General features: G+C 39.4%; 1 protein-coding gene across 1 annotated transcript in view; it reads right to left on the reverse strand.

Annotated features, from left to right (window-relative positions):
• Window positions 1-18,970, reverse strand: part of RELN (reelin) — a 553,128-nt gene extending 534,158 nt beyond the window's left edge. Inside the window, exon 1 of the mRNA XM_006053468.4 lies at window positions 18,465-18,970. Within this exon, the coding sequence (XP_006053530.3) occupies window positions 18,465-18,690 (226 nt within the window). The 5' untranslated portion in view covers window positions 18,691-18,970. The remainder of the gene's footprint in view (window positions 1-18,464) is intronic.
• Between the last annotated feature and the right edge of the window lie 5,212 nt (window positions 18,971-24,182).

Here is a 24,182-nt window from a genome sequence, read left to right on the forward strand (position 1 = left end):
ACATACAAAATATATAAAAATCAATAGTGTTCCTATATACTAGAAATGGTCAATTAGAAGATGTACTGTAAAAGATCACTTGCACTATAGAATAAAATACGTAAAAATTAGTGGTTAAAAAACAAGAATTAGTAGAAGGAAAATGTTCTATTAAAGGAATGGTAGTGAGGAAACTGACAGAACACATAGAAAAACACTATATCAGTACTATACTTCCCAGACATGAAAGAAGTCCAACTGATTTGAGGATTAAATGCAAAAACAAAATGACTAAGAGAGAATATAAGAATGTTTTCATAATCTGAGAGTTCAGGAAGCTTTTTGTATGCATGACACTAAAGGACAAAATCATACAATACTGATTGCAGCTAACATTTACCAGCTTATTATATACCAAATACATCTCACTATGTCATGTCACAATGTAAGTCTTCCTTTTACATATAATGAAATGGGACTTAGAGATGTTAAGTAACTGTCACAGCAGTGTATACAGTCCACCTTCATTATTCACAGATTCCATGTTTGTTAATTCACCTGCTCTCTAAAATTTACTTGTAACTCCAAAAGCAATACTTATGGCACTTTCACAGTCATTCACATGCACAGAGTGGCAAAAATTTAAGTCACCTAACATGCACAGTCCCAGTTGAACAAGGCAAGTGTCGAACTTTTTATTTCAACTTCCATACTGTAAACAAGTATCCTTTTCAAGTTCTATTTAGCCTCATTTTCACATTTTTGTGCTTTTTGTTGGTAATTTTGCTGCTGAAAATGCAGCCGCCCTACCTCCCCACACACAGTGCTGGAGTGCTGTCTAGTGCTCCTAAGAGCAAGAAGGCTGTGATGCGTCTAACAGAGAAAATACATTTATGTGTGAATTATAGTACTGCTGGCCATGAGTTCAATGTTAATGAATCAGCAATGTATATTCAATAAGGTATCTTTAAACAGACACACATAAAACATGTATTGATCTGTTATGAAAATGTGACCAGAGGCTCACAGGAATCTAACTCTATTATTTCTTCTAGGAACCACAGTTCAGTATTTAACTCAGTGTTCCCAGAGATGTTATAGAATAAAACCATCACATATAATGAGAATCAACTATTAAAACAAAGTAGCAGAGTCAGGACTACAATTCAGGTATGTCTGATTCCAGAGATCACACCACTAACAAATGTCATTCCTCTCTGAAAAGAAAAGACAACAGATTGGTTTGACTACATAAAAAGCAAAAGATAAAGAACAAACTGGGGAAAAATACTTGTAACATTTATTACAAAGGATGACTAACATTAATAAAGACTTCTTCAAACCAATAGAAGAAGAAACCAATTTTTCTTTAAAATAGAAAAATGAGTAAAGGATCTAACAGATACACACAAAGGATCATATATACAATCAGTTATGAGACATACAGAAGTCTTCTACCCCTCTAATAATCAAAGCAAAAATAAAATAATTTTAAAATACTCTTTTTCAAACCGATAGTTTAATGAATACTAAAAATAACTATCACTGAGTACTGAGGTGTGTGTGTGAGTGTGTGTGTGTGTGTGCAGATAGGTTGCTGGACAATGTGTAAACTAATATAATCTTTTTGGAGAACAATTTGACAGTAGATATTAGTATTTTAGTGTTCTTAATAGATTTTGAAACAAAAATATGTTTTAGTTATTTACACTGTGAGAATATTTGCACATCTGTGAGTCATAAACATGAATTAAAAAAAGACTCTTGCAATTTTGTATTTATTATCCCAAACTTGAGTATAATATTAGAGGAAATTAAAAACAGCTGCTGTTGTTGTTTAGTCTCTGTCATGTACAAATCTGTGCAATCCCACTGACTACAGCATGCCAGGCTTCCCTGTCCTTCACTATCTCCCTGAGTTTGCTCAAACTCATGTCCATTGAGTTGGTGATGCCATCCAACCATCTCATCCTCTGTCACCCCATTCTCCTTCTACCCTCTATTTTTCCCAGCATCAGGGTTCTTTTCCAATGAGTTAGCTCTTCACATCAGGTGGCCAAGTATTAGAGTTTCCATTTCAGCATCAGTCCTTCCAATGAACATTCACAGTTGATTTCCTTTAGGATTGACTGGTTTGATCTCCCTGCTGTCCAAGGGACTCTCAAGAGTCTTTTCCAGCTGACCCTTCTACAGTTGACCCTTGAACAACAAGGGGTGGGGGCACCTACTCCCTACTCAGTTGAAAATCCACACATAACTTTATACTTGGTCTGCTATATCCATGGTTTTTTATCTGTAGATTCAACCAGCCTCAGAATACATGGTACAGCAGTACATACTATACTTATTGAAAAAAATCTTCATATAAGTAACCCATGCAGTTCAAAGCCATGCTATATGTCAACATGTCAACTGTATGTTTGTATACATCCATACAATATAATACTATGTAGTCACTAAACAAAGATGAAGCTCTGCAATTATTGCATGATACTGAAAATATAAGCTGAGTGAAAAAAGCCAAATGGTAGGTATAGTTTGATACCATTTCTGTCTGAATATACACATCCAGGCAAAACATATGACTGCTTATCAGCAAGAGATTAGATTTAGAGATACTTTCCTCTCTCACGCTGCAAGGATTCAGTCCTGAGGACCATCTCAAAAAAAAAAAACCAGGATTTCATTGGTTCACATAACTTAATTTGCTAAATTTTCCCACTGAGTATTGCCTAGAATTACAGGGCAAAGAGGTGTGATATTATCTCCCCGAAATGCACTGACAGGACTGAATGCAGGTGAGGTATAGGAAGATTCCATGTCACAACTGCTGGCAGCAGTCACCTGATTTTTGTGTGGAATAGAGGGGGCAGTCATCCACTATGGATTCCTGAAGTTTAACACCACTAGATTTAGGGAGAAAGAGGCCCATGATAAGCTACAGCACCACTGTCAGACAGAAGCATACCCCCACAAAAAAAGATAAAATGAAGTCTGAGAGTAACAGAAGTAGCTTGAGAGCTAAATTAGAAAGAACAAGAAACCTACACACTTTGCATTTCATATGTGGGCACTTCTGCTTTATTAACATTTCCTTGATAAAAAACAAGGTAGATACTTCATACACTGCTAATGTACATAGGCATAAGATAATATATATGTGATACAAGACTGGATAGAAATGCTTTTGATTGGCACTCAAAAAAGGTACCATCAGCAAAAGAGTAACTCCTGATGTCAGCAATTTCTGATCCCATGATCTCACAGTTGACAATATTAGAATCCCAAAAAGAATTCTGTGCAGCAAAGTAAGCTAAATCCTGCTGAAAAAAAGCAAAGGTTCCCTGAAAGGCTTAAGTAAAGGCACCTGACATTTGCATGCCACAACCATGGTCAGTAGCAATAATTCAATACACATAGTATATGGGACAGCTTTTTCAAAAGCATTTTGAATAGTGGCTAAGACAAACTAGGTAATGGCAGAATGTTACTGTATCAACACAGAGTCCTTTGTGGTTCTGAGGGATCCACTTGCCCCACAACAAAAGAAACATAAACAAATGAAATCAATGCACTAACAATGCATAGAGTTATGATAATCCATAATTTAAAATAGGATAGGGAAAATATTTATGTAAATATTTATCTTGTCTCTGAGTAGGAAAAGACTCTCCAAGTACAAAAGCAATGTGAGAGAACAAAAGAAACAAAAATATATCTGCTTTCATAAATTTATTAACATAATCTACAAATAAAAATTCATGACAAAAATGAAAATAAAACCACAACCAGGGGGGAGGGAGGGAAGAATTGTGCCAAATTTAGAAAGATGTATAAAAATATTCACCATAGTGTTTAGAACACTGAAAACAAAATGAAAATGACAAAAATGTCAAACATTTATAAATTTATTAATTATGTATAGCCATTCAATAAAGTATTATGCCTGTCTTAGAATTTTATATATTTTGAAAAATATCAATAAAGTGAGCACATAACGCTAAGAGAAAAGAGATTATAAATCCTGTTTCCGTCAATATAGATCTGTTTACTCACAGGAAAAAGAGTGTTAGCAAGTGCATGACAACACTAATGCCTAACATTATTTTCTGTGCCAGGCACTGTGTTGCTCTTTATATGTACTCTCTCATTGAAGTTTCACAACAAACCCATGAGCCGGGTATTATCATCACTGCTATTTTTCAGAAGGGAAAACTGAGACATGGAGAGGTGAGATCACTTGCTCAAGGCCACAAAGCTTGAAAGCGCAAAGTCCAGAATGAACCAGTTCATGTGCCATCCACAACCATAAATTCCTAAGAGCTAAGTTTCTTCTGACTTCAAAGGATACTTTATAAAGTACCCACATATATCAGAAATAGAGTAGGGGAAACAATCTTCAATCTTATCTATAAGAGGAAGCAATTCTCACTAACAACTCCTGGCAACATTCATGTTGAAATCCGTAATTCATGTTTGGAACCTCTGATGCTCTCAACTTACAAGGTATCAATAAATCAAATGTAATGAAGAGCCAGAATTCTCAGCTGTTGTTCCCTTCATATATTCATCACTGCCCAAATACAGTTCTCGTCAAAGATTAAATCTTTTGAGAAATCTTTTGTTTCCTTTTTTGTGTGTTTTCTTTAAGGTTCCTACATATCTGTTTGAGTATGAAGCCAAGCTATTTCGGTCTCTGTTCTTCCCATTATTTATTCCCATTCAGATGAAAATTTAAATGCAAACTATCTACCCATTCATCAAAATTGCTTCAAATTTATTTATGGTGCAGCACAGAGGAGCTTCTGGGAATAAGAGCTTCAAGTCTATTATAGTTTCTATTAATAATTGTAGTCACTAATTGCTATGAGAACTTTTTTGGATATGCTAACATATAGTTAAAGCAAAGCCAATCCAACAGACTACTATAAATAGAGTTGCATAGTCTCAGAAAAGTCATGAGAATGTTGCAAGTTTGGAGGGTGGGAAAGTAGAAACATGGTTTTTACATTTTTTAAAACATTGTTATTATGGATTCAAAAGGCCAAATTGTACTCACAAATCAATTTTTTATAAATTTTCCTCTTATTTTGAATATCACTTTCACATAACAATTTTAAAAAACAGGGTTCTCAAGTGCTATTTTTGCTCATTAATTCATTATATCAAAATGTTTTACATGCTTGCTATAAGCTAGGCACTATCCTAGGCACAGGAAACAGAGCAGCAAACAAAACAGACAAAAAAAAATCCCTGCCTTGGTGGAACTTAAAGGAATTTAAATGCAAACTATCTTAGGGTTCCAGAAAGCAAACAAGGTAAAGAGTAAACTACATAGGTGATGATAACACCTATGAAGGAAAATAAAGCAGTCCACAGGGATATGGAATACTGGGGACGGGGGGAGACTAAGCTTTAAAGACTATAGACAGGGAGAAACTCAGTGAAAAGGGACGTTTGAAGACACACCTGAATCAGGAAGGGAGGGAGCACGGGGCCATGTGGGGAACAGCATGCTAGAAAGGGGAACAGACAGTGCCAAGGTTCTGAGACAGAACTGAGCCCTTCATGTGTCTGAAGAACAAAAAAGAAGCTCGCATAATTTCAGAGGAAGAGTAAGAGGAAAGTTAGTAAGATATGAGGTCAGAAAAGTTATAATGGGGCCAGGTGCTATGGGCCTTCAAGGCCATGCCAAGGATTTTCTTTAAGAAGGGGAACAACAAAAAGGATGGATAGAATTACAGAAGATTTTATCTTTCAAATTCAGGCAGTATTTTTGGGAAAACAGAGGCAGACAAGAGCTGTTCAAGGCAACTTGGTAGATTGGATGGTTGTCCTAGGTGTGGAGTAGAGGGTTGGTTTGAACCAAATCACTCTGGCTGCTATGTTAAGACTAGAATGAAGATGGCAAGCATTGAAGCAGGAGAAGTGATCAGCAGCCTGCTGTAATCCAGGTGTGAGGGGGTGGTGGCCATGGCAGATTCTGGGTGTGTATTAATGTAAAGCTACCTGGACTTGGGACTAGACGTGGAATATTAGGGAAAGAACAGTTTGGGGACTGAAAAACTATGATGACTCAGTTGGCAAAAAACGAGATGAAGAGACTCGAGGAGGAGCTACTCTGGGAGTGGCAGGGTTAGGGAAAATAAGAAGCTCATTTAGGGGTATATTAAGTTTGAGATGCCAGTAGACATCCAAGTGGAGATACTGACTGGGGTGTAAGAGTGAGGAATTCAGGAAGTCAGGAAAGAGTCACCAACATACAGGTGGCACTTAAAGCATCATAATGGATGGCATCCTTAGGGAGATAGAGCAGATGAAAAAGAGAAAAGGAGAAAGGACAGAGCCCTGGGTGCCCCAACACCACAGAGCAAAGGAGGAGAAGAATAAAGGGCAAAAGAAGACCAAGACATTTTGATATCTTCCTAGTGAATATCGGGATGGTTTGTCTACGGCAATGCATGAAGGCAGAGGCATGTACTCATTAATTTACCTTCAATATTCCCTTACAGATCATTGAATCTAAGATCCCTCATGGACTGAGGTAGAGAGAAAAGTGTATACATCTCAGAGAATCTGGGTTTCTTGTACAAGGATAGGCAGTCTGTATTGCAGTGTGCAGCTTTGAAAAGAGAATCAGACACTTTTATAAGAACATAAAAGCATGGTAAGTCACTTTTAGGTTGGATCTATATCCATAATAAAAAGATAATTCGCCCTTCGACACTTGCCCTCAAAACATCGCTTAAAATCTTCACATATAATGAAGAATGCAATAGGACCCCAGAGAACACTGCTTCTCTATATGCCTGTGTGTCAATACTTCCTTTCCCAGAGGTCATTTTACACTTTTTTTCTCCCCTTAACCATGTATCGTGAATATTGTGGCACTCGTCTGTTGTTTCTGCCTGCCTTACACTCATTTCTCCTTCTTTGGGGTAAAAGAACCTGAATTTTCCTTCAGAAAGAGATATCCCTCTGATCTTAATGTCCATCTCAGTGAGATGGCCATAGCCCAGGTAAGTCAATGAAACTTGTGGTCCCAGGAATTAGAATTCATTGACAACAAGAAAGCAAAGGAGTTGGAGAAGTTTCATCCAAGCTGTGGGGCCAGAAAAGCCTGAAAATGCGGGTGAGGGGTGGATAAAGTCTCTTAAAAGTCAGAAAATCATGATTCTTACACCATGATTCTTTTAGCAGTTGACTCCCTGTTCCATGATACTCTATCATCATTTCTAAGTCTAATATCTGGATTTTCCTTCCATTCTAAACCACTTCCTATTAATGAATTCCTTTAGCCCACGTTAGCCACAACCAGTTTCTGTGGCTGGCAGCCGTGGTACTCTGGCACACCTGCCCTTCTCCAACCTGTACAGCTCTGTGGTAGCTCATAATAAAACTTATAAATCTTCACGTGGGTCCATGTCACAAAATAAGTAAAAATAAAGGTTTAGAGGCTATTGTAACCAAAACAAAAGCTTAAGAAATTGTTTTATTTGGTAATATTTCAATAGCCAACCTAAATTTCAATATAAATCTTTTACTGACAAGTACTTTTAAGAAACATTCTTCTTATTCACTGGAAATATCTGTCTTTAATTAACCAAAGTAATGAACTTTATTTTTTACCAGTTGTTTCTATAAGATGACAACCAAGCCTGTACCTCGCTCTAGATTTCCTCCTATTTCATGTTTGCGGAGCTTCCATGTTTTTCATTTTCTTGTAGAAATACATGGGAACCCCTGGCATAGCTGAGACAGGACAAACTTGTCTAGACATGCAAAAATCACTCAGCAATGTGGGTCAAATCAATTAAGTATTATTTTAACAATTGTGAAGAGCTTGATCTCCAGAGCATTTGCATTTTACTTCAACGGATACAGATAGGTATCCCTTGGGTACTCATTAGTGATACCAATCTTGAATTTTAATTTATTGTAGTTTTCTGTATGTTTAAAATGCTTCACGATTCATTTGGAATTGAAGTGTCTGCCTCTTTGAGACAAATATTCACAGTTTAATACCTGTATCAGGTCAGGTCACCCAGTAACTAGCCTCTGGGCTTCCTACACCACCCTGGAGGCTCACGGATCTGCCATTAGAGCTACAACTCGGCACAGCTCACCGGTGAATGCTAAACAGAGAGATGATCTGCTCTGTCCTGCCTGAGGAAAGAAATGATCTCTATGTGGACCTTCTCTACACTTTTTGATAATAGCTTTATAAGGCTACTGTCCTTTTGTTAATGTCCAATGAAGCACATTTTTCTCCCCTAGTGAAAGCATAACGCTTTCTCCCTTTAGGCCCTCTGTGAGTTTGACACAGGAAGCTCCCAGCCTGAATCTGTCCTCCACCATCTGATTTAGCTTCCACCAGGGGTCAGTGGCTCTCCGTTCAGATCTGATGACAAACTTTAGGATAAATTATAATGGTGACAATTCAGGAAACACTGGTTCAGTTCAGCTGAGTTCAGTTCAGAGGCTCAGTCATGTCCGACTCTTTGCAACCCCATGAACTGCAGCACGCCAGGTCTCCCTGTCCATCACCAACTCCCGGAGTTCACTCCCAACTCACGTCCATCAAGTCGGTGATGCCATCCAGCCATCTCATCCTCTGTCGTCCCCTTCTCCTCCTGCCCCCAATCCCTCCCAGCATCAGAGTCTTTTCCAATGAGTCAACTTTTCGCATGAGGTGGCCAAAATACTAGAGTTTCAGCTTTAGCATCATCCCTGCCAAAGAACACCCAGGACCCATCTCCTTCAGAATGGATTGGTTGGATCTCCTTGCAGTCCAAGGGACTCTCAAGAGCCTTCTCCAACACCACAGTTCAAAAGCATCAATTCTTCGGAAACACTGGTATGACTACCATAATTCATGTGTCACCTCACCTGGTTGCCACCAAACCTCCAACTGACTTCTGCCCTCCTTGGTAGAAGGTGAATTAATTTGGGGACAAGGGCAGGAGATGATGCTTAGCCCTTTTCCTCCTCATTCAAATAAGCTCAATAGAAAGTGATATTTAAAAATCTGATTCACATCTGAAAAATAACCCTACAAAGGCAAGTACAAAGCAGCTCGTTATTCCACTGGCGTCTCTATCACTGTGAGAGCACACCTCTGACAAGCAAGGTCAGACACTGCACAACACTCTGGACTGTCACCAGGACTTTCGCTGTGAAGCCCATCACTCAACTTCACAGGCTCTACCCACAGACTGGTAACACTTGAAGGAATTTCCGAAAGAAAGAAATATGTTACAAATAGATGAACTGCAATGAAAATCTTTTAAAATGTCTCTATATCTAAATTTACAGTTTTCCTCTTATATTCATGTCCTACTCAAGTTCTAACAGTAAGTCAGAGAAGAAATTCCCTATTTACTTGAAAATCTTCACTAAAATTACATTCATCAAAATGTTAATAAATTTCAGAAAAATCTGCAAATCACTTTCTCATATTTCTATTCATGATGATAGTTTAAAGGCATGTTAACTCTTTTAAGTCAACAGTAAACTAAATGATATCTTTGCTTTGTGCTTTGTCTGGTAGGTGATTCTAGTCAAGGAATATTTAGGACTATAAAGTCCTGGTCTTGTTTGGCATGGATATAATCTTTGTGGTTTTCATTTTGTAGCCTTTATTTTAAATAACAAAATTAGCTTTCACTTTTCCTTATTTTCCCTCTGTTAAAATCTTTTGTAATGTTTTATTATTATCTTTCTTGAAATAATTCTCATTTCTAAAAATAAATGCATATTAGATAAAAATATGGGTTCTGAAGCAAGAATGACTGAGCACTCTTGCATGACAGTTTTATGATCTTGGGCAAAAAACACTTATTTTTCTGTGACTTAGTTTTTACATCCAGAAAAGGAGGATAGCAATACCCACCTCATGAGGTTCTTGTGAAAATTACATGAATTAACATACATAAAGCATATAGATCAGTACTTGACACATACTAAGGGCTTCTTTAGGACTTGCTATTGTTAATGTTGTTGTTATTAATTTATTCCTAAGTTCCTGAGTTACCTTTGTAAGAATTTTTTGATAGTATCAGTGCCTGGAATGGGAATATGAACTCATCTTTCAAAAAAAAAAAGGCCTACAACCAACTAATTTCCTTATATTCCTCCATCACAAACACTGGACATGTAACATTTTTTGCAGGATGAGGTTACAGGAAGTGTTTACATGAAAAAAAGGAAGTAAGAAAAGATCTGCAACTATGATCATAGGATATTTCAACATTCATAACAAAGGTGGCCTAAACAAAAAGATTCCATGTTCCTAAAGGTAAGGCTGAGATGCCTGTTTCCTCTGTCAATATGCAGCAAGCAAGAGAGAAATGACAATACTGGATTTGGTCCTAGAGGCTGAGCCAGACATAACAAACAAGGTTAAGGTTGGGGCAGAGCTCATGTTCACAATCATGTCACACATCTAAGTATTTTAAGTGTCAACAGGATTTACATATGGTGATACTGCATTTTAGACAAATAGGACTGACAGGAAATAAAGTTTATAAACAAACTCACTAGCATAAATTATCAGTTACAAGAAACTCCAGTAATTGAAGGTAGGGTACAGGTTACCTTCTCAAAACATCAGTAAAAAGTTAGCATACAATGCACTCTTTTGCCACCTGCAGAAGTATTAATAGTACATCTGGAAGGAAACTCTGAAAATGTATCATCAAAAGTGTCTTACTAAATATTGTAGTTCCATCAATGTGACCAAAAGCAATTCTATGGGAGAACCAGAGCACTTCAGAGCTCAATACAAGAATTGGGACAAATCTAAAAGAGAATGCAAAATGGATCATTTATGTGTTTAGAAGAAATAATTAGAATTACACAGGTGCAAATAACAAGAACTTGACTGATTTCTCTTATGATACAAGAAGTCCATAAGAGGTGTTCCAGGGCTGATACAGCTGTTCAGGTATAAACCTTGACTGCATAAAGCATTTTCCAGTAAAGGGATGGTCTCTATCATCACCTCAGTCACCTCAAGTTATTTCCTTCAGTTCCTGCTGAACTCCTCGTCCACCACCATTATCTTGCTCAGTAGTGCCTGGCTCTTTATGACCCCATGGATTGTACCCCACCAGGCTCCTCTGTCCATAGAATTTTTCAGGCAAGAATACTGTTGTAGCATGTAGGATCTCGTTTCTGACTACAGATCCAACCAAGGGTTTCCCTGCATTGGGAGTGTGGAGTCTTGAGTCACTTGACCAGTACGAAAGTCCCTAAAATAGGTTTTAATGAAGAAAGACTGTGGAACTTACCCCAGAGCAACACACCTCCCTTTTTGACACCCAATCTAGTGTTCATGCCAAGGTCTCTACCCTCTTTATAACCTGTTAAGTGCCAGGTACCCTGAAAGGTGGCATCACTATTTCATAGCTATGCAATTGTTAGGAGTCTTAGCAAAGACTTAGAAAGTAAAGGATATAACTTGAGGTGACTGAGGTGATGATAGAAACAGTCCATCCCTTTATTAGAAAAGTCTTTATGAACTCAAGCATTCAAGACATCAAATCAACCTGCCTTTTAGAGTTAAGCTAATTCAGTGTGCGTTTTCCTAAACTGTACCTCTTCCTCATGGTGTGTGTATATATATATATTTATATACATATGCTTCCATACACAGACTTCTGATTCTGCAGTTTGACTCCATAGCTGACAGTGGGGAAAGTAGCTGACTCAGAATTAAACAGCTACTGGCTTGAAAGTTCTTCTGAGAGATTTTACAGTGTAGCAGGAAGAACCTACTTTCCTATTAGGAATAACTATCCTATGATTTTTAAAAAGGGCAAGTGCATGTCACAGAAAGATGAAGCTATTTTTTTGAGAGAAATACAAGAGCCAACTCATCCACTTTTATTATTATAAATATCCAATGAATAAAATACATGGTAATTACACACTGTCTGTATATATACTAATGTTTTTTTTAAATTTTATTTTATTTTTAAACTTTACAAAATTGTATTAGTTTTGCCAAATATCTAATATTTTTCATGTTAAAGAGGAGAGAAAAGAGGTTGAGATAGTGACAGTAAATCTGAAAGGAAGAAAGAGAAAGAATTAAAGGAGCAAAGGAATCAAGTTTTGAAGCAGGAAAGAAGTAGGAAGAGGAGAGGGAAGACAAGGCCCTGTGATGTGAGGGGAAAGAGCAAAAGAAAAAAGAAAATGAAAAAAAAAATAGGAGGAGGAAGACAGGGCACATGGGAGAAAACACATGAGATACAGGTGGAAGGAGACAGGGTCAGAGCAGGAAAGGCAGAGAATGACGATTCTGAGGTGAGCGTAGCACTTATTGGTAAACCACTATCACTCCTTCTTCACGTCCCTTGGTATGCGGGCATCAGCATCCATCAGTAACCAGGGCTATTTGAAACACTCATGAGTTCTCATATAGTTTCAAAGAGTCCTTTAATCAATAAAATTTAATTTGTTTCCCAAACAAAGTTTTATGTTTCTAAGGAAAGCTAAATTAGCATTAAAAGATAACCTAGGTTTTCAATGTTTACTTGGGAACCTCATAATTCCTATAACTATCTCTTTGTGGCATTCAAAAGCTATCTAATTACATTTTTTTAATAATTAGAGCTGCCTTAAGCCATAAATCAACATCTGTACATTTGTAGTGATCCTTCTGCTGCTGCTGCTAAGTCGCTTCAGTCATGTCTGACTCTGTGCGACCCCATAGATGGCAGCCCACGAGGCTCCCCCGTCCCTGGGATTCTCCAGGCCAGAACACTGGAGTGGGATGCCATTTACACACCCCAAATCCAGCTGCTACCCTTCGCTCCTACAGGACATCAAATAAAAAGGAAAAATATGAGTAGTTTTAGAGAAGCACACGTTAGAAATAATTGGTTAACCCACAGGCACAGCATTCAACCCTTCAGAAGCTCTGCCTTCAATGAGATGGGCATGGCAGGTGACCATGGCAAAAATTACTCTCTAAGCTAAACAACAGACACCAAAGTGAGATCACCTCACGTGGAATTTCCTGAGAGCCAAGAGTATTTTTTTTTTTAAATATACCATTCTTGTGTTTGAACAGTCATTAAGAAATCTTCATATCTGAAAATTCAGTTCCAATTTCTGAAAATGTGTTTTTAATATTTCTTTAAGTTTAATAAGATTAATACAGCTTTATTATTTTATAAATAACTTTAAAATCAGTGGGGTAGGAGAGGGGTGGATTAATCACCCAAGTTATCATTGAAGCCAAAACATTTAGACACATGAATTTTCTATTTATCATATGTGTGTTATGTCATCACCCAATCATAGTTCAAAGCACTTTGCACACTGAATCTACCCATTCTAACTAAAAGCACTGGGTATAGGGTTATCCATTTTTTTCTATTTTTATATGACATAAATAATTTTTTAAAAGAAGAAAGAGCTTTATATTTTTGTGTGAGAATATACACAAGATTTTTTTAATGCCAGTGTTTAAAAAGTACCAGTAACTCATTTATGCTTTTCCAGTGTAAAGGCTACCTGAAATATATTTCAAATATACATGCATTAGTGACTATCTGTGAACATTAAAGACACAATAAATAACTGTCAAGGTGTCATCTGAAGTCATTGGAAGAACAAGTATGACTTAATATGCAATATATCCTATATAACTAATAATATAAGATTTCCAGATCATCTATAGAGTTGACCAATTCCAGGCAGGGGAAAAATAAATCAAAGATAAGTTCTAGATATTATCTTTTGAATGAAACTAATTTATGGAAAAAAATGTGAAAACACCTATGATTTTTTAAAGGTGAAAAGACAAATTTATTGAAATAAGATGGTTCTATTAAAATATATGATTACAATGATACAACTTTTACTCTTTACCATTTTTGATGAAAACAAAAATAATAGTTTAAAATAAAGATTCATAAAAATTAAAGGAAAATATTCTAATTAAATAATTTCTAGTAATGTAGTGCTATGACTGAAGTAAGAACCTCTGCCTAAATTAGATGTTTTCAATTATGATTCTAAAGACCTAATTTTTTGAAACTCACACAGGGAATATATATTAAATCAATGTTTATATGATTTAAGAAACAATCTGAACCACATCAGTAAAATATATTTGAAATAAGTTGTAGAGCACGAGATGAAATATCAGACAAGTAGAGGAAAATGCTTTAAAATATTCATAGTTATATACAAGCAGGACACAGATGTAGTTCACTTATAAATTGCATTTGACAAATGATTCTGAGTTTAAATATGCTGATTCCAGAGTCAGAGACATATAAAGAACAAATATCTACTCACCCAATCAATAACCCAGTTACCTTAGCAATAGCAGATTGCTATTAATTCAAATAATTGCTAATTCAAATAACTGCAATATTAATTCAAATAATGGTTATTTAATTCAAATTTTTAAAAAATCATTCCCTTGAAAGAAATTTAATCTGGAGTATATTACCAAAAATTGTATCTGACATACATATCATTCTAGTACTTGAAGTCATTATATTGCACTGTCTTTGAATGGTGATTTTTAAATGGCAACCAGTTGATTCCAGAACACATTTAATATAATACCAATAATGGTTACAACAAAATACCCTAAATACTTTATTCTGATTTTACCTTTTTTACATAAACATTCTGTGTTAGCAGTTGAAGTTGGTTTTCCCACACACTCCACAATATGATTAAATAAATAATAGAATGAAAATGTAGGACAGAAGAACTACCAGTAGTGATACCAAATTTACAAAATACAATCAAATCCCCTTTATAAAGCATTATACCTATTCAGTTCTGCTTAAAACAGATATTTTTCCTCTATCAATATTTTAGAGCATATTTTTCACTGTATTGGAACATTTCCCCCACCTTATGCCACTGTAATAATGGGTATTCTAGTCTTTTTAGAAATTCAGATAAATTGTCTCATGGAAGCTCAGGCACTTTTCATAGACTCATTTACTTAGGCTTTCACAGATAATGTGGGGTTTTTTTCCTCTTGTATCTGACCTCTCCCTTCTGATGACTGAATAAAGCCCATCCTGTGAGCTGGCATTTTCTTATTACAGGATGTCAGGTTTATCCAAATCTTTCTAGTTCAAAATATACTATCTGTCTGTTCAATGATGTCCAAATTCTTTTAAACAAAAAGGGAAAAAACTCTTTCCACAGTTGTAATTAAGACTGTGGGAGAATAAAACATTGACAAGTCACATTCACTACAAATTGGTTGGAAGAGGAGGTTTAAACAAAAGCCTAAGGAGTCGGGGTGAAGAAGAGGGATTATCGGGGGAAAGAAAAGGTGCAGACATCAACTCAATCTTTGCTTGTTTCACAATCATGACCTGGTCCTTAGGAGAAGGAGCAGTGAATTGCCAGGTGTGGCTTAGGAAGAGAATGGCTACCTGACTGGACCATCTAGGTTTCCATTTCCTATTTTCCCATCATTTGCAATTTTCTACCAAAAAAAAAAGAAATTAAGGTATGGGCCTGGAAACCATGCTGTGGAAACTGACCATATTTGGAGATTTGTGCAAAAAAAGGAAATTCTAGGAAAAATTGCTCCGACCCTGAGACTTCCCTAATTCAACATGATATACATATATATATAGACATATATTGCTAAGTATACAACCATAACCTCTTACTGCTGAGTTTCTAAACTCATCATGCAGACACCACGGCTCATTGTGACTAACGATGCCCTTTCAAGAAAGTCACAGACAACAGATTTAAAAGATACAAGAAGCTGACAACAGAGGTACCAAGTGATCAAGTGATGAGAATTAGTAGAGCTTCCAAAACTGTGAACAGATGAATACACTACTTAACGATGGGAATATCTGACAATTCTGTTAGATAGACAAATTTCAAATTCTTTGTATTGTATTTTTGTTGTGTTTTTTTTTCCCAGAAGATTTTCAAGAAAAATCTTTAAACAAATACTACACATACAGAGACCCATAATATTGAACTCTGATATTTGCATCTCCATCTCTTATTCTGTCACAGACACAAGTCTCAGAGGGTAGCTGACACAGCCTGATCTCCAGTCATGTTCTGTGTTAGGTAGCACTATACACACTACCTCTGTCTCAATGCATTCTTTTAGGTAAAAAAGTAATAGTCATCAGCTGTACCCCAAAATCATTCCCTCAAATGCTGAGTTCAGTGTAAATCATAGATAAGACAGAGTTTTCCTGACATAACTGTTACATTTTAAAGATTTAAAAAATTAGAAATAAAGTCTGAAGCTAATATTTTGTATTTCTTAGTTTAAAAAAAAAAAAGGCCAAATAACCTCCTAACCTAACTACAACAGTATATTAGGTTAAAATGTCTTACTATCAGTTCAATTCTTAAATAGATGTTACATAATTAATTTTAAACATTAATTTCCAAAAGTCTATTAAAAATGGAGACATGTGTAAGCATCATTTCATTTTTAAACAGTTCTTCTACCTGTAGAAAATTTCACAAGGAAAAACTTACTGAAGGCCTATAGCTACAGCCAGTTTCAAAATCTAAATATTTGACAAAACAGGTAACAGGAATTTAAAATCCTACAAAAACCATTCACAAAGTTTAGAATGATTTGATCATCTTAAACTTACACGATAAAATTTCTCTACCTTTTCTAGTGATGGAAGAGGTAGAAATTGAGACTTTCCCACACAATGTGCAACTTGAAGTGTTACGCTGCAATCTTACTCTCTATCATCTATTTCTTTTCAGACTTAGAATGTGATTATGGTCAGTCTTAGGCTGACTTACATTTGCTAGCTTCATAGCAAAAGCAAAGGCTATGTCATATTTTGGTATTTTTAAGTTTTCTATGCTGGCACCTTACAAAGGATATGGAAACAGAGGGGGCAGAAATGAGGCTTGGTATTACCACAGGTCTTCTATCACAACCTGACAACCACATCTTTTAGCCCAGCCTTGACTCTCTACACCTTAACTAAGACTCACACCAAGTGACAGGGTTCAATCCATTGGTCTTCGGGTGAGGTCTGAGTTGGCATCATATTGGCTGGTCCTATTCCTTAAAAGATTCTCATGAACTCAGGAAAACATCAGATTGCTCTTGAGAAGAGAGTAAGCACAATAAGTGCTTTAAAAGAGGGGACTAGTTACAGAAAATTAATATTCCAAAGTCTGAAATTCCACCAAATTAGACTTCTGCTTTACAGACAAGGCTGCCGCCATGCCACAAGAAAGCTGTAAAAGTACTATTTTAAATCTCTAGTAAGCATTTAGACTAAATATTTTAAAGCGGATATGAAGGATTTTTTAAAATAGAAAACTTAAGGTTTCTTATCATTTTTATATTCATGTTTATCTCAAATGCCAGCTGCTCCGTGGATTATCTCCTGCTATGCCAATAACTGTTAGCCCACAAAAGATGGAAACTGTAACATGAAATCACGAGACAACAGTTTCTATTTGGTTGGGTATCAGTATTTTTGCCTTCAGATTCTAATTAAATAGTGCCTGTTGCCGCTTAAAAGCGCCATGGAAGTGAAGAGAAATATTCAGAAGTTCCAGGAAATAACAGAAATAATAGAAAACAGACAATATCTTATTTTCCCACATACTCCATTTACTAGCTTAAAACATCAAAAATGCATGCACTACACAACATTCTATTGCTTGCAGCTAAATTGTACCTCTTCAATCATGTTTAATTTTGATGAAGGGCTCCATAATGATCCTTTTTCAAAAGGTATCTTTAAATTATAAGGACCTTCCAGTCCCTCCCTGGAAATTAAAGCTGTGCAGATTAAAAGACATAATCATTAATAAACATCACAGAGATCGTTCTAGAAAGAAAAGGCACGTTAAAATAAGAGGAGACTCAGAAAAAACACACCATTTCCTGACATTTTCAACGCCACTTTAGAACAGAGCGCTGGAAGCAGCCGCTCCCTGTCAGGAGGGCCGTTGACTCCGAAGGAACCGAGAAGGACCCCTGGCCGAGGAGCTGCGGGAAGTTTGCGGCGGGCGGGCGACCGGCGGGGCGGCTGCGGACCCGGGCGCGTCAATCTGTCACCAGCGGGTCCGCAAAGCCTAGCGCCACTCGGCTGCCCTGCAGGGGGAACGAGAGCAGGGACAAAGGTCTGGAATCCGAGGACTCGGGTTAAGGAAACAAGAGGCGCGAATTCATTCAAGTGTCAGCTGTCAGAACCACGAGTGAGGAGGACCGAATTTTCCGGCCTTTCCCTGCCCAGAACCCGCTCCTCTCGGAGAGACGCGTGAGGGGAGCGTGTGGAGTCGGGGTGGGGGGCGACCGGTGAATAAATTCTAACTCGCAACTCTCTCCCCCACTAAGTTTGTTTTCTCTCCCTCCTCCGAGCGCAAAGCTGAGGTAAGGGTTGTCACGGTTCAGGTTTAAATGGCCCCTGGGAAGAAGGAAAGCGGTACAAAGCTGCGCTGGCCGGTGAGAGCGGAGATGCTGAGGTACCTACCATGGTATTCTTGTCCCGGAACGTAGTAGGTGGGGTGGCCCGCAATGTGCAGGGAAATGAGCACCTCGCCCTGCTCCCCATCTCCTTCCAGCTCCCCGTGGTGAGTGCACAGGAAAAAGAATGGCGAAAAGCGGGGGTAATAGCCCACCGCCGCACGCGCCCTCAGCGTCGCCCCCAGCACCAGCGCCAGGAGGAAAGTCCGCGGGGCCCAGGAACTGCGCTCCATGCCGCCGCCGCCGCAACCGCGCGCCCCGAGCGCCGCTCTCTCATTCAGTTTTGGAGGCGCCGGGACCGAGTAGCCGCTTGGAGAGAATGCGAGAAGGCGGCGGACGGAGTAGAGCGGGCGCGGGCGCGGACGCCGAGCCCCGCCGGGAAGTTCCGCGGGAGACCGCTGCTCCCAAAGTTTCTTTGGCCCGCGGGAGCGCGGGGCCGGGCTGCGGACGCCGGGAGCGGAACGGTCGCTGCCTGGGTGCGCCGCCGCCGCCTCCGCGCGACGCCCCTCGGCCAGGCCTGGGAAAGCTCCCGCCCCCCTCCACACCTTCTTAAAGCCCCGGGCGCCGAATCCCCCCCGCCGCTGCCACACGTGTCCCGGCCGCTCCCCCGCCCCCGCGCGTCGCACGGCGCGCGCCCGCCTGGCCCCCGCCCACTCGGGCTCGCTCGCCGCACCTCGCGCTGCGCTGGGCGCACGCCTCTCGGGAGTCCCGGCGCCGAAGCCCAGTTCGCATTCTAAAGGGCCGCCGGGCGGGGTCGGGGCCACGGAGTCCACGAATCTGCCCTGAGGGACTTAAACGCCTCAGAAAGAGAGACGCTCCCGCCTAGGTGTCTGGAGGAGCAAAAGGACTGGACGGTCTCCTTTTGGCCCTCAGATTTCCCTCTTTTTTTTTTTTCTGAGAGGAGGCGCGGAGGAGAAGGGCGGTGGGGACCTGTGCTGGCGCCGGCTTCTTTGTCTGCGCGGGCTACGCCTAGCGCCCCTCGGGGCTCGCCCACCTCGGAGCCTGGGCGGCCCGCATTGGTTCTGGGGATCCGCCTGAGACCCCAAACCGCGAGGGGCCCCTGCGCTTCTTTCAGACCTAGGCCTTGCGTCCCTCCCGCTGACCTCCGCCCCGCTCCTCGCCGCAGCGACCGAGCCGCGTCTGTAGCTGGAATTTAAAATGAGATTAAGCGAAAGTAGAATTGGCAGCCTCAAGTGGTGCCTGGAAATGGTGATTTGTGATGCTCGGGTGTGGGGAATTGTGTGGCGGGAAGGGCTTGCGGAGCTGAGCCCCGACAGGCGCTCTTCTCTGGACTGTTCTGTTATTCATTGCTGCTGGGTTCTTCAGGCGGAGATGGTTGTAATTTTTTAAATCGGTGTTTATTTCCTTTAAATGTCAGCTACGACCAATGTCCCTGAGACGGGGCGGGGGGAGGGGGAAATATTCTGGGGAGATGCTGGCAGCGGTGATTGAAGCGGGTGGTAATGAGCTGCTGCACAGGAGGCTGCGGGAAAGAGAAATAAAAAGCACGTTTTTAACCGAGGACGGCTGGCAGGAGCCCTGCGGCATCCAGAGCCAGGTTGCCAGGTTTTAATGCCTCTCTCCACCCAACCTTGGCTCGCCACCAAGCCCAGATAAACCCGCACGTACAGAAATGAGATTATAAAATTAGAAGGAACAGTGTCTTTGAGGAGCGACAAGGAGTGTGAAAAGGTAATCTTTCAAAGGGGAGACCTCTGTAGTTACCTTGTTGCAAAAGGAAGAGATTGGCTGTTTTCCTCTTCTCCAGGCCGAAATCAGACAGGTAAAAGGGCCACTTCTGGCTACCTTCTGGTTTCCCTCCCTTAAGAATCTCCAAGGACTCAACTGCTGTATATATTTGATGTAATCATCGTTACTGCTGCCGCTCTGTGCTGGTGCAGGCTTTGGGTTGTAAGTAAGTTACCTCTATTTAATCCTCACACCACTCAGAGAGGCAAAAATTATCCCCATGTCACAAGAGAGGAAATGGTCAGAAATGTTAATTTGTTCAATGTCAGTAACAAAGAAGTAACGAAGCAGCCTGGATGCTGGCTCCAAAGGTTCTCACCGGGACCTACCTCGCAACTATCCACAGCAACCCTAGATAGAGGTAAGTTACCACCAACTGTTCCCCGCAGGCAGGCAGTGTTGCCTCAGTTAGAAGACACTCACTGGCAGCTGGCAAGACTGTTAACACCTTTCTGTCCAGTTATGTGAATATAACCTAAAATAAAATGAATCACTTCTAGAAGGTATCCAAGACTACGGAACATTTTTAGGTAAACACTTTAAAAATGTTTATTATGTGCCAAGCATAAATTAACTCCTGTAATCCTCAAAACCCAATGGGGAAAATATTATTAATAGTACATATGAAGAAACTGAAGCACAGAGAGGTCAAGTGACTTGCCCAAGATCACACAGCTGTAATTGTGAGAGAGCAGTGACTTGAACAGTCACATTTTAGAGTACAGCACTTAACCACTGCAAACTTTGATGCTGGTTTGGGCATCAAGGCATGGGATGTCTTTACCCAATGTCAGGTTATCTCATTTAGTTCTTACATTGGCCTGTGAAGTGCATGCTAAGTCATTTTAGTTGTGTCTGACTCTTTGCTATGCTGTGGACTGTAGCCTGCCATGTTCCTCTGTCCATGGGATTTTCCAGGCAAAGATACTGGAGTGGGTTGCCATTTCCTTCTCCAAGGAAACTTCCAGACCCAGGGATCGAGCCTGAGGCTCTTAAGTCTCCTGCACTGGCAGGCAGGTTCTTTACCACTAGAGCCACCTGGGAAGCCCCATGGCCTGTGAAGTAGATATCCTCATTTTTTAAGAAATACAGTTGAGATTCACAGAAGTAATTTGTCCAGGGCACTCAGCAAGAAAAGGAGCCTGGGATCAAATCTGGCCATGCTTGATCCCAAGGTTGCTGCTTGAAATAAGCTATAAAGTAGCAAGACTTCCCTGTAGCTCAAAATGGTATAGAATCTTCCTGCGATGCAGGAGACCAGGGTTCGATCCCTAGGTTGGGAAGACCCTGTAGAGAATGGAATGGCAATCCACTGCAGGATTCTTGCTGGAGAATTCCTTGGACAGAGAAGCCTGATGGGCTATGGTTCGTGGGGTTGCAGAGTTAGACATGACTGAGCAACACACACACACAGTAAAGCACTGATACTTGGTTCAGGTCCAGCTGCACTTAATCCCAGAAGGTCTTCAGTTCCCAGGAGGTCCCCCTCTTCACTCTGTAAGTAGTAACCTCTTGTGAATCTCTCACCATGGCTTTCTTAACATTGAATTTATGTGACCAAGTTTATTTTCCAATCTTCCCCTCTTTTGTGCTTTCTTAACTTCTACAACTTGACTTTTCTATGTGCATTATACTCTTAATTATGCAGAGAAGGGGACGGCAGAGGATGAGATGGTTGGATGGCATCACCAAATTGATGGACATGAGTTTGAGTAAGCTCTGGGAGTTGGTGATGGACAGAGAGGCCTGGCATGCTGCAGTCCATGGGGTTGCAAAGAGTCGGACACGACTGAGTGACTGAACTGAACAGAATGCAGGCTCAAATATGTGGCTACAGCCTCATGGTTATTCATTAACAGGCACAGAGACTGTTTAAATAATGCCCTGAGTGATGTTGAGCTGCTTAAGAAGAGGGTAGATGCTTGTACACTCTACTTAGCAGTCCTTTGGACTAGCATGTGTACATGTGCCCTCACAGTAATTGAGGCCCAAGTTCACACATCTCTGAGATCTTCTTCATAGAATCCCAGTTCAACTAATTATTATTAATACTTTTAAATAATTTTTTGGTTAAATGAAGAAACTAACACAAGATGGATATACAATCACTATCTTCCTAGTGAGCACTTTGTCACACATTCACATGGCAAACTGCATTATAATACAAAACTTTTAGCTTCCCAGCTTATGTGCTAACCTTTAGATCTTACTTCTATTTAATGAGCCATAATAAACATCTTCAGAAATATTTGTTTGGTCCACAAAACTACAAACCTTTGAACTAATGGAAAAATAGAGATGTACTCTTCAAGAAAATTTGGTTCACATCCAAAAAAATCTGTAAAAAGATAAAATGTGATGTCAGGGGTGAAAATGAGTAAATCTGTGGGAAAAGGAGTTTAAAATAGGGTACTATTCCTCTATAATTAAAAGAGCTTTGGAAAAGCAATTAACCTACAAAAAAATACCTTTAAGTATCCTTAGACGATAAATTCATTTCTTGCTGATGAGTAGAAATTATTGACCAGTATTTGAATAATCTTAATACAATGGAAATTAAATAATATACATATGAGATACACAACTTTCAAATCATTGGTAGATGATGACCCTAAATGAAACACAAAAAAAGACGTTAAGTTAAATTTTAAAGTTGCAAGCATTCACTCACTGTCCGCCTGTCCGCCTTTCATTGATCTTTTGAGACAAAGTATCAAACATTTTGGTGTGTGTAAGAATGTGAATCTCTACTCTTATTTACAATGTAAAAATGAATAAGATAGGAAGTATATAAAAATTTTAAAAGTATACAAATATAAATGTGGAGATGGTGACACTGGTCAATTCTATAGGTTCCAAAATGGTAATGAAAGGTCAAATAAAAGAAAATCCTTCCTACACTAAGCCTTTAGGGAATGAAACCACTGAGAAAGGTGGGATATTTGAGGGTTGGCTCTGATATGCATATCTTGCCAGAACAAGTTAATTAATGTACCCCAAATTAAAAATACTGAGATAATTAAATCATGAGTCAATTAAAAAAATCATTATATCACAAGTTCAGGCTGGGTGTGGAAATGGGAGATAAAGCTTAGGGCCTGCCAAAGGTAGGATGAATAAGGTAAGTGCTACTCAAAGTGGAGTTTGCAGATTGGTTTACAAAATCTGTTGCCAATACATGTTGAGATGTGTACAGAAATTGAGAGTGTTTGGAAACTCTTCTAGAGATTTTATAGTGCAGTAACAATCCAAGCAGAATTCCATTTTTTCTGGTAACTAATTTTGATTATATATGTACAAAAACAGTTGTCTATGATGGCTCATAGATAATTTGTGAGGCACTGTGATAGGAAATCCATGCATAAAGCTATACCCCATCCCCAAATAGCTAGACCCTCAATAATAAGTGAAAGTCGCTAGTCATCTCCAACTCTTTGTGACCCAATGGACTATACAGTCCATGGAATTCTCTAGGCCAGAATACTGGAGTGGGTATTCTTTCCCTTCTCCAGGGGATCTTCCCAGCCCAGGGATCAAACCCAGGTCTCCTGCATTGCAGGTGGATTCTTTACCAGCTGAGCCACAAGGGAAGCCCAATAGTAAGGTGAACTAGAAAAAAAAAATTTCCTCATTAGTCTCAATCTTAGTGGCAAGCAGTGATGAGGGGGTGTTCTCTCACCAAAATGTGAAACCATAATCTGACTATCAAGAATCTGTGGCCCAAATACACACTTCTGTTTGATTTCAAAAACTTCAAGTCAAAAACTAATTTTTAAGTGTTTGGGTTGAAACTGCTCCCAGGCACCTAGAAGAAACAAATTCAAATTGTCTCTAGGAAGAAAAACCCCATTCCTTTAAGTCAGGCTTCAAAGAATTACAACAGTAATGTGCTGTGCTGCTGTGTTCAGTTGATCAGTTGTGTCTGACTCTGTAACTGCATGGACTATAGCCCGCCAGCCTCCTCTGCCCATGGAAT

Source organism: Bubalus bubalis, chromosome 8, assembly GCF_019923935.1.
Source record: "Bubalus bubalis isolate 160015118507 breed Murrah chromosome 8, NDDB_SH_1, whole genome shotgun sequence".
Taxonomy (NCBI): Eukaryota; Metazoa; Chordata; class Mammalia; order Artiodactyla; family Bovidae; genus Bubalus; species Bubalus bubalis.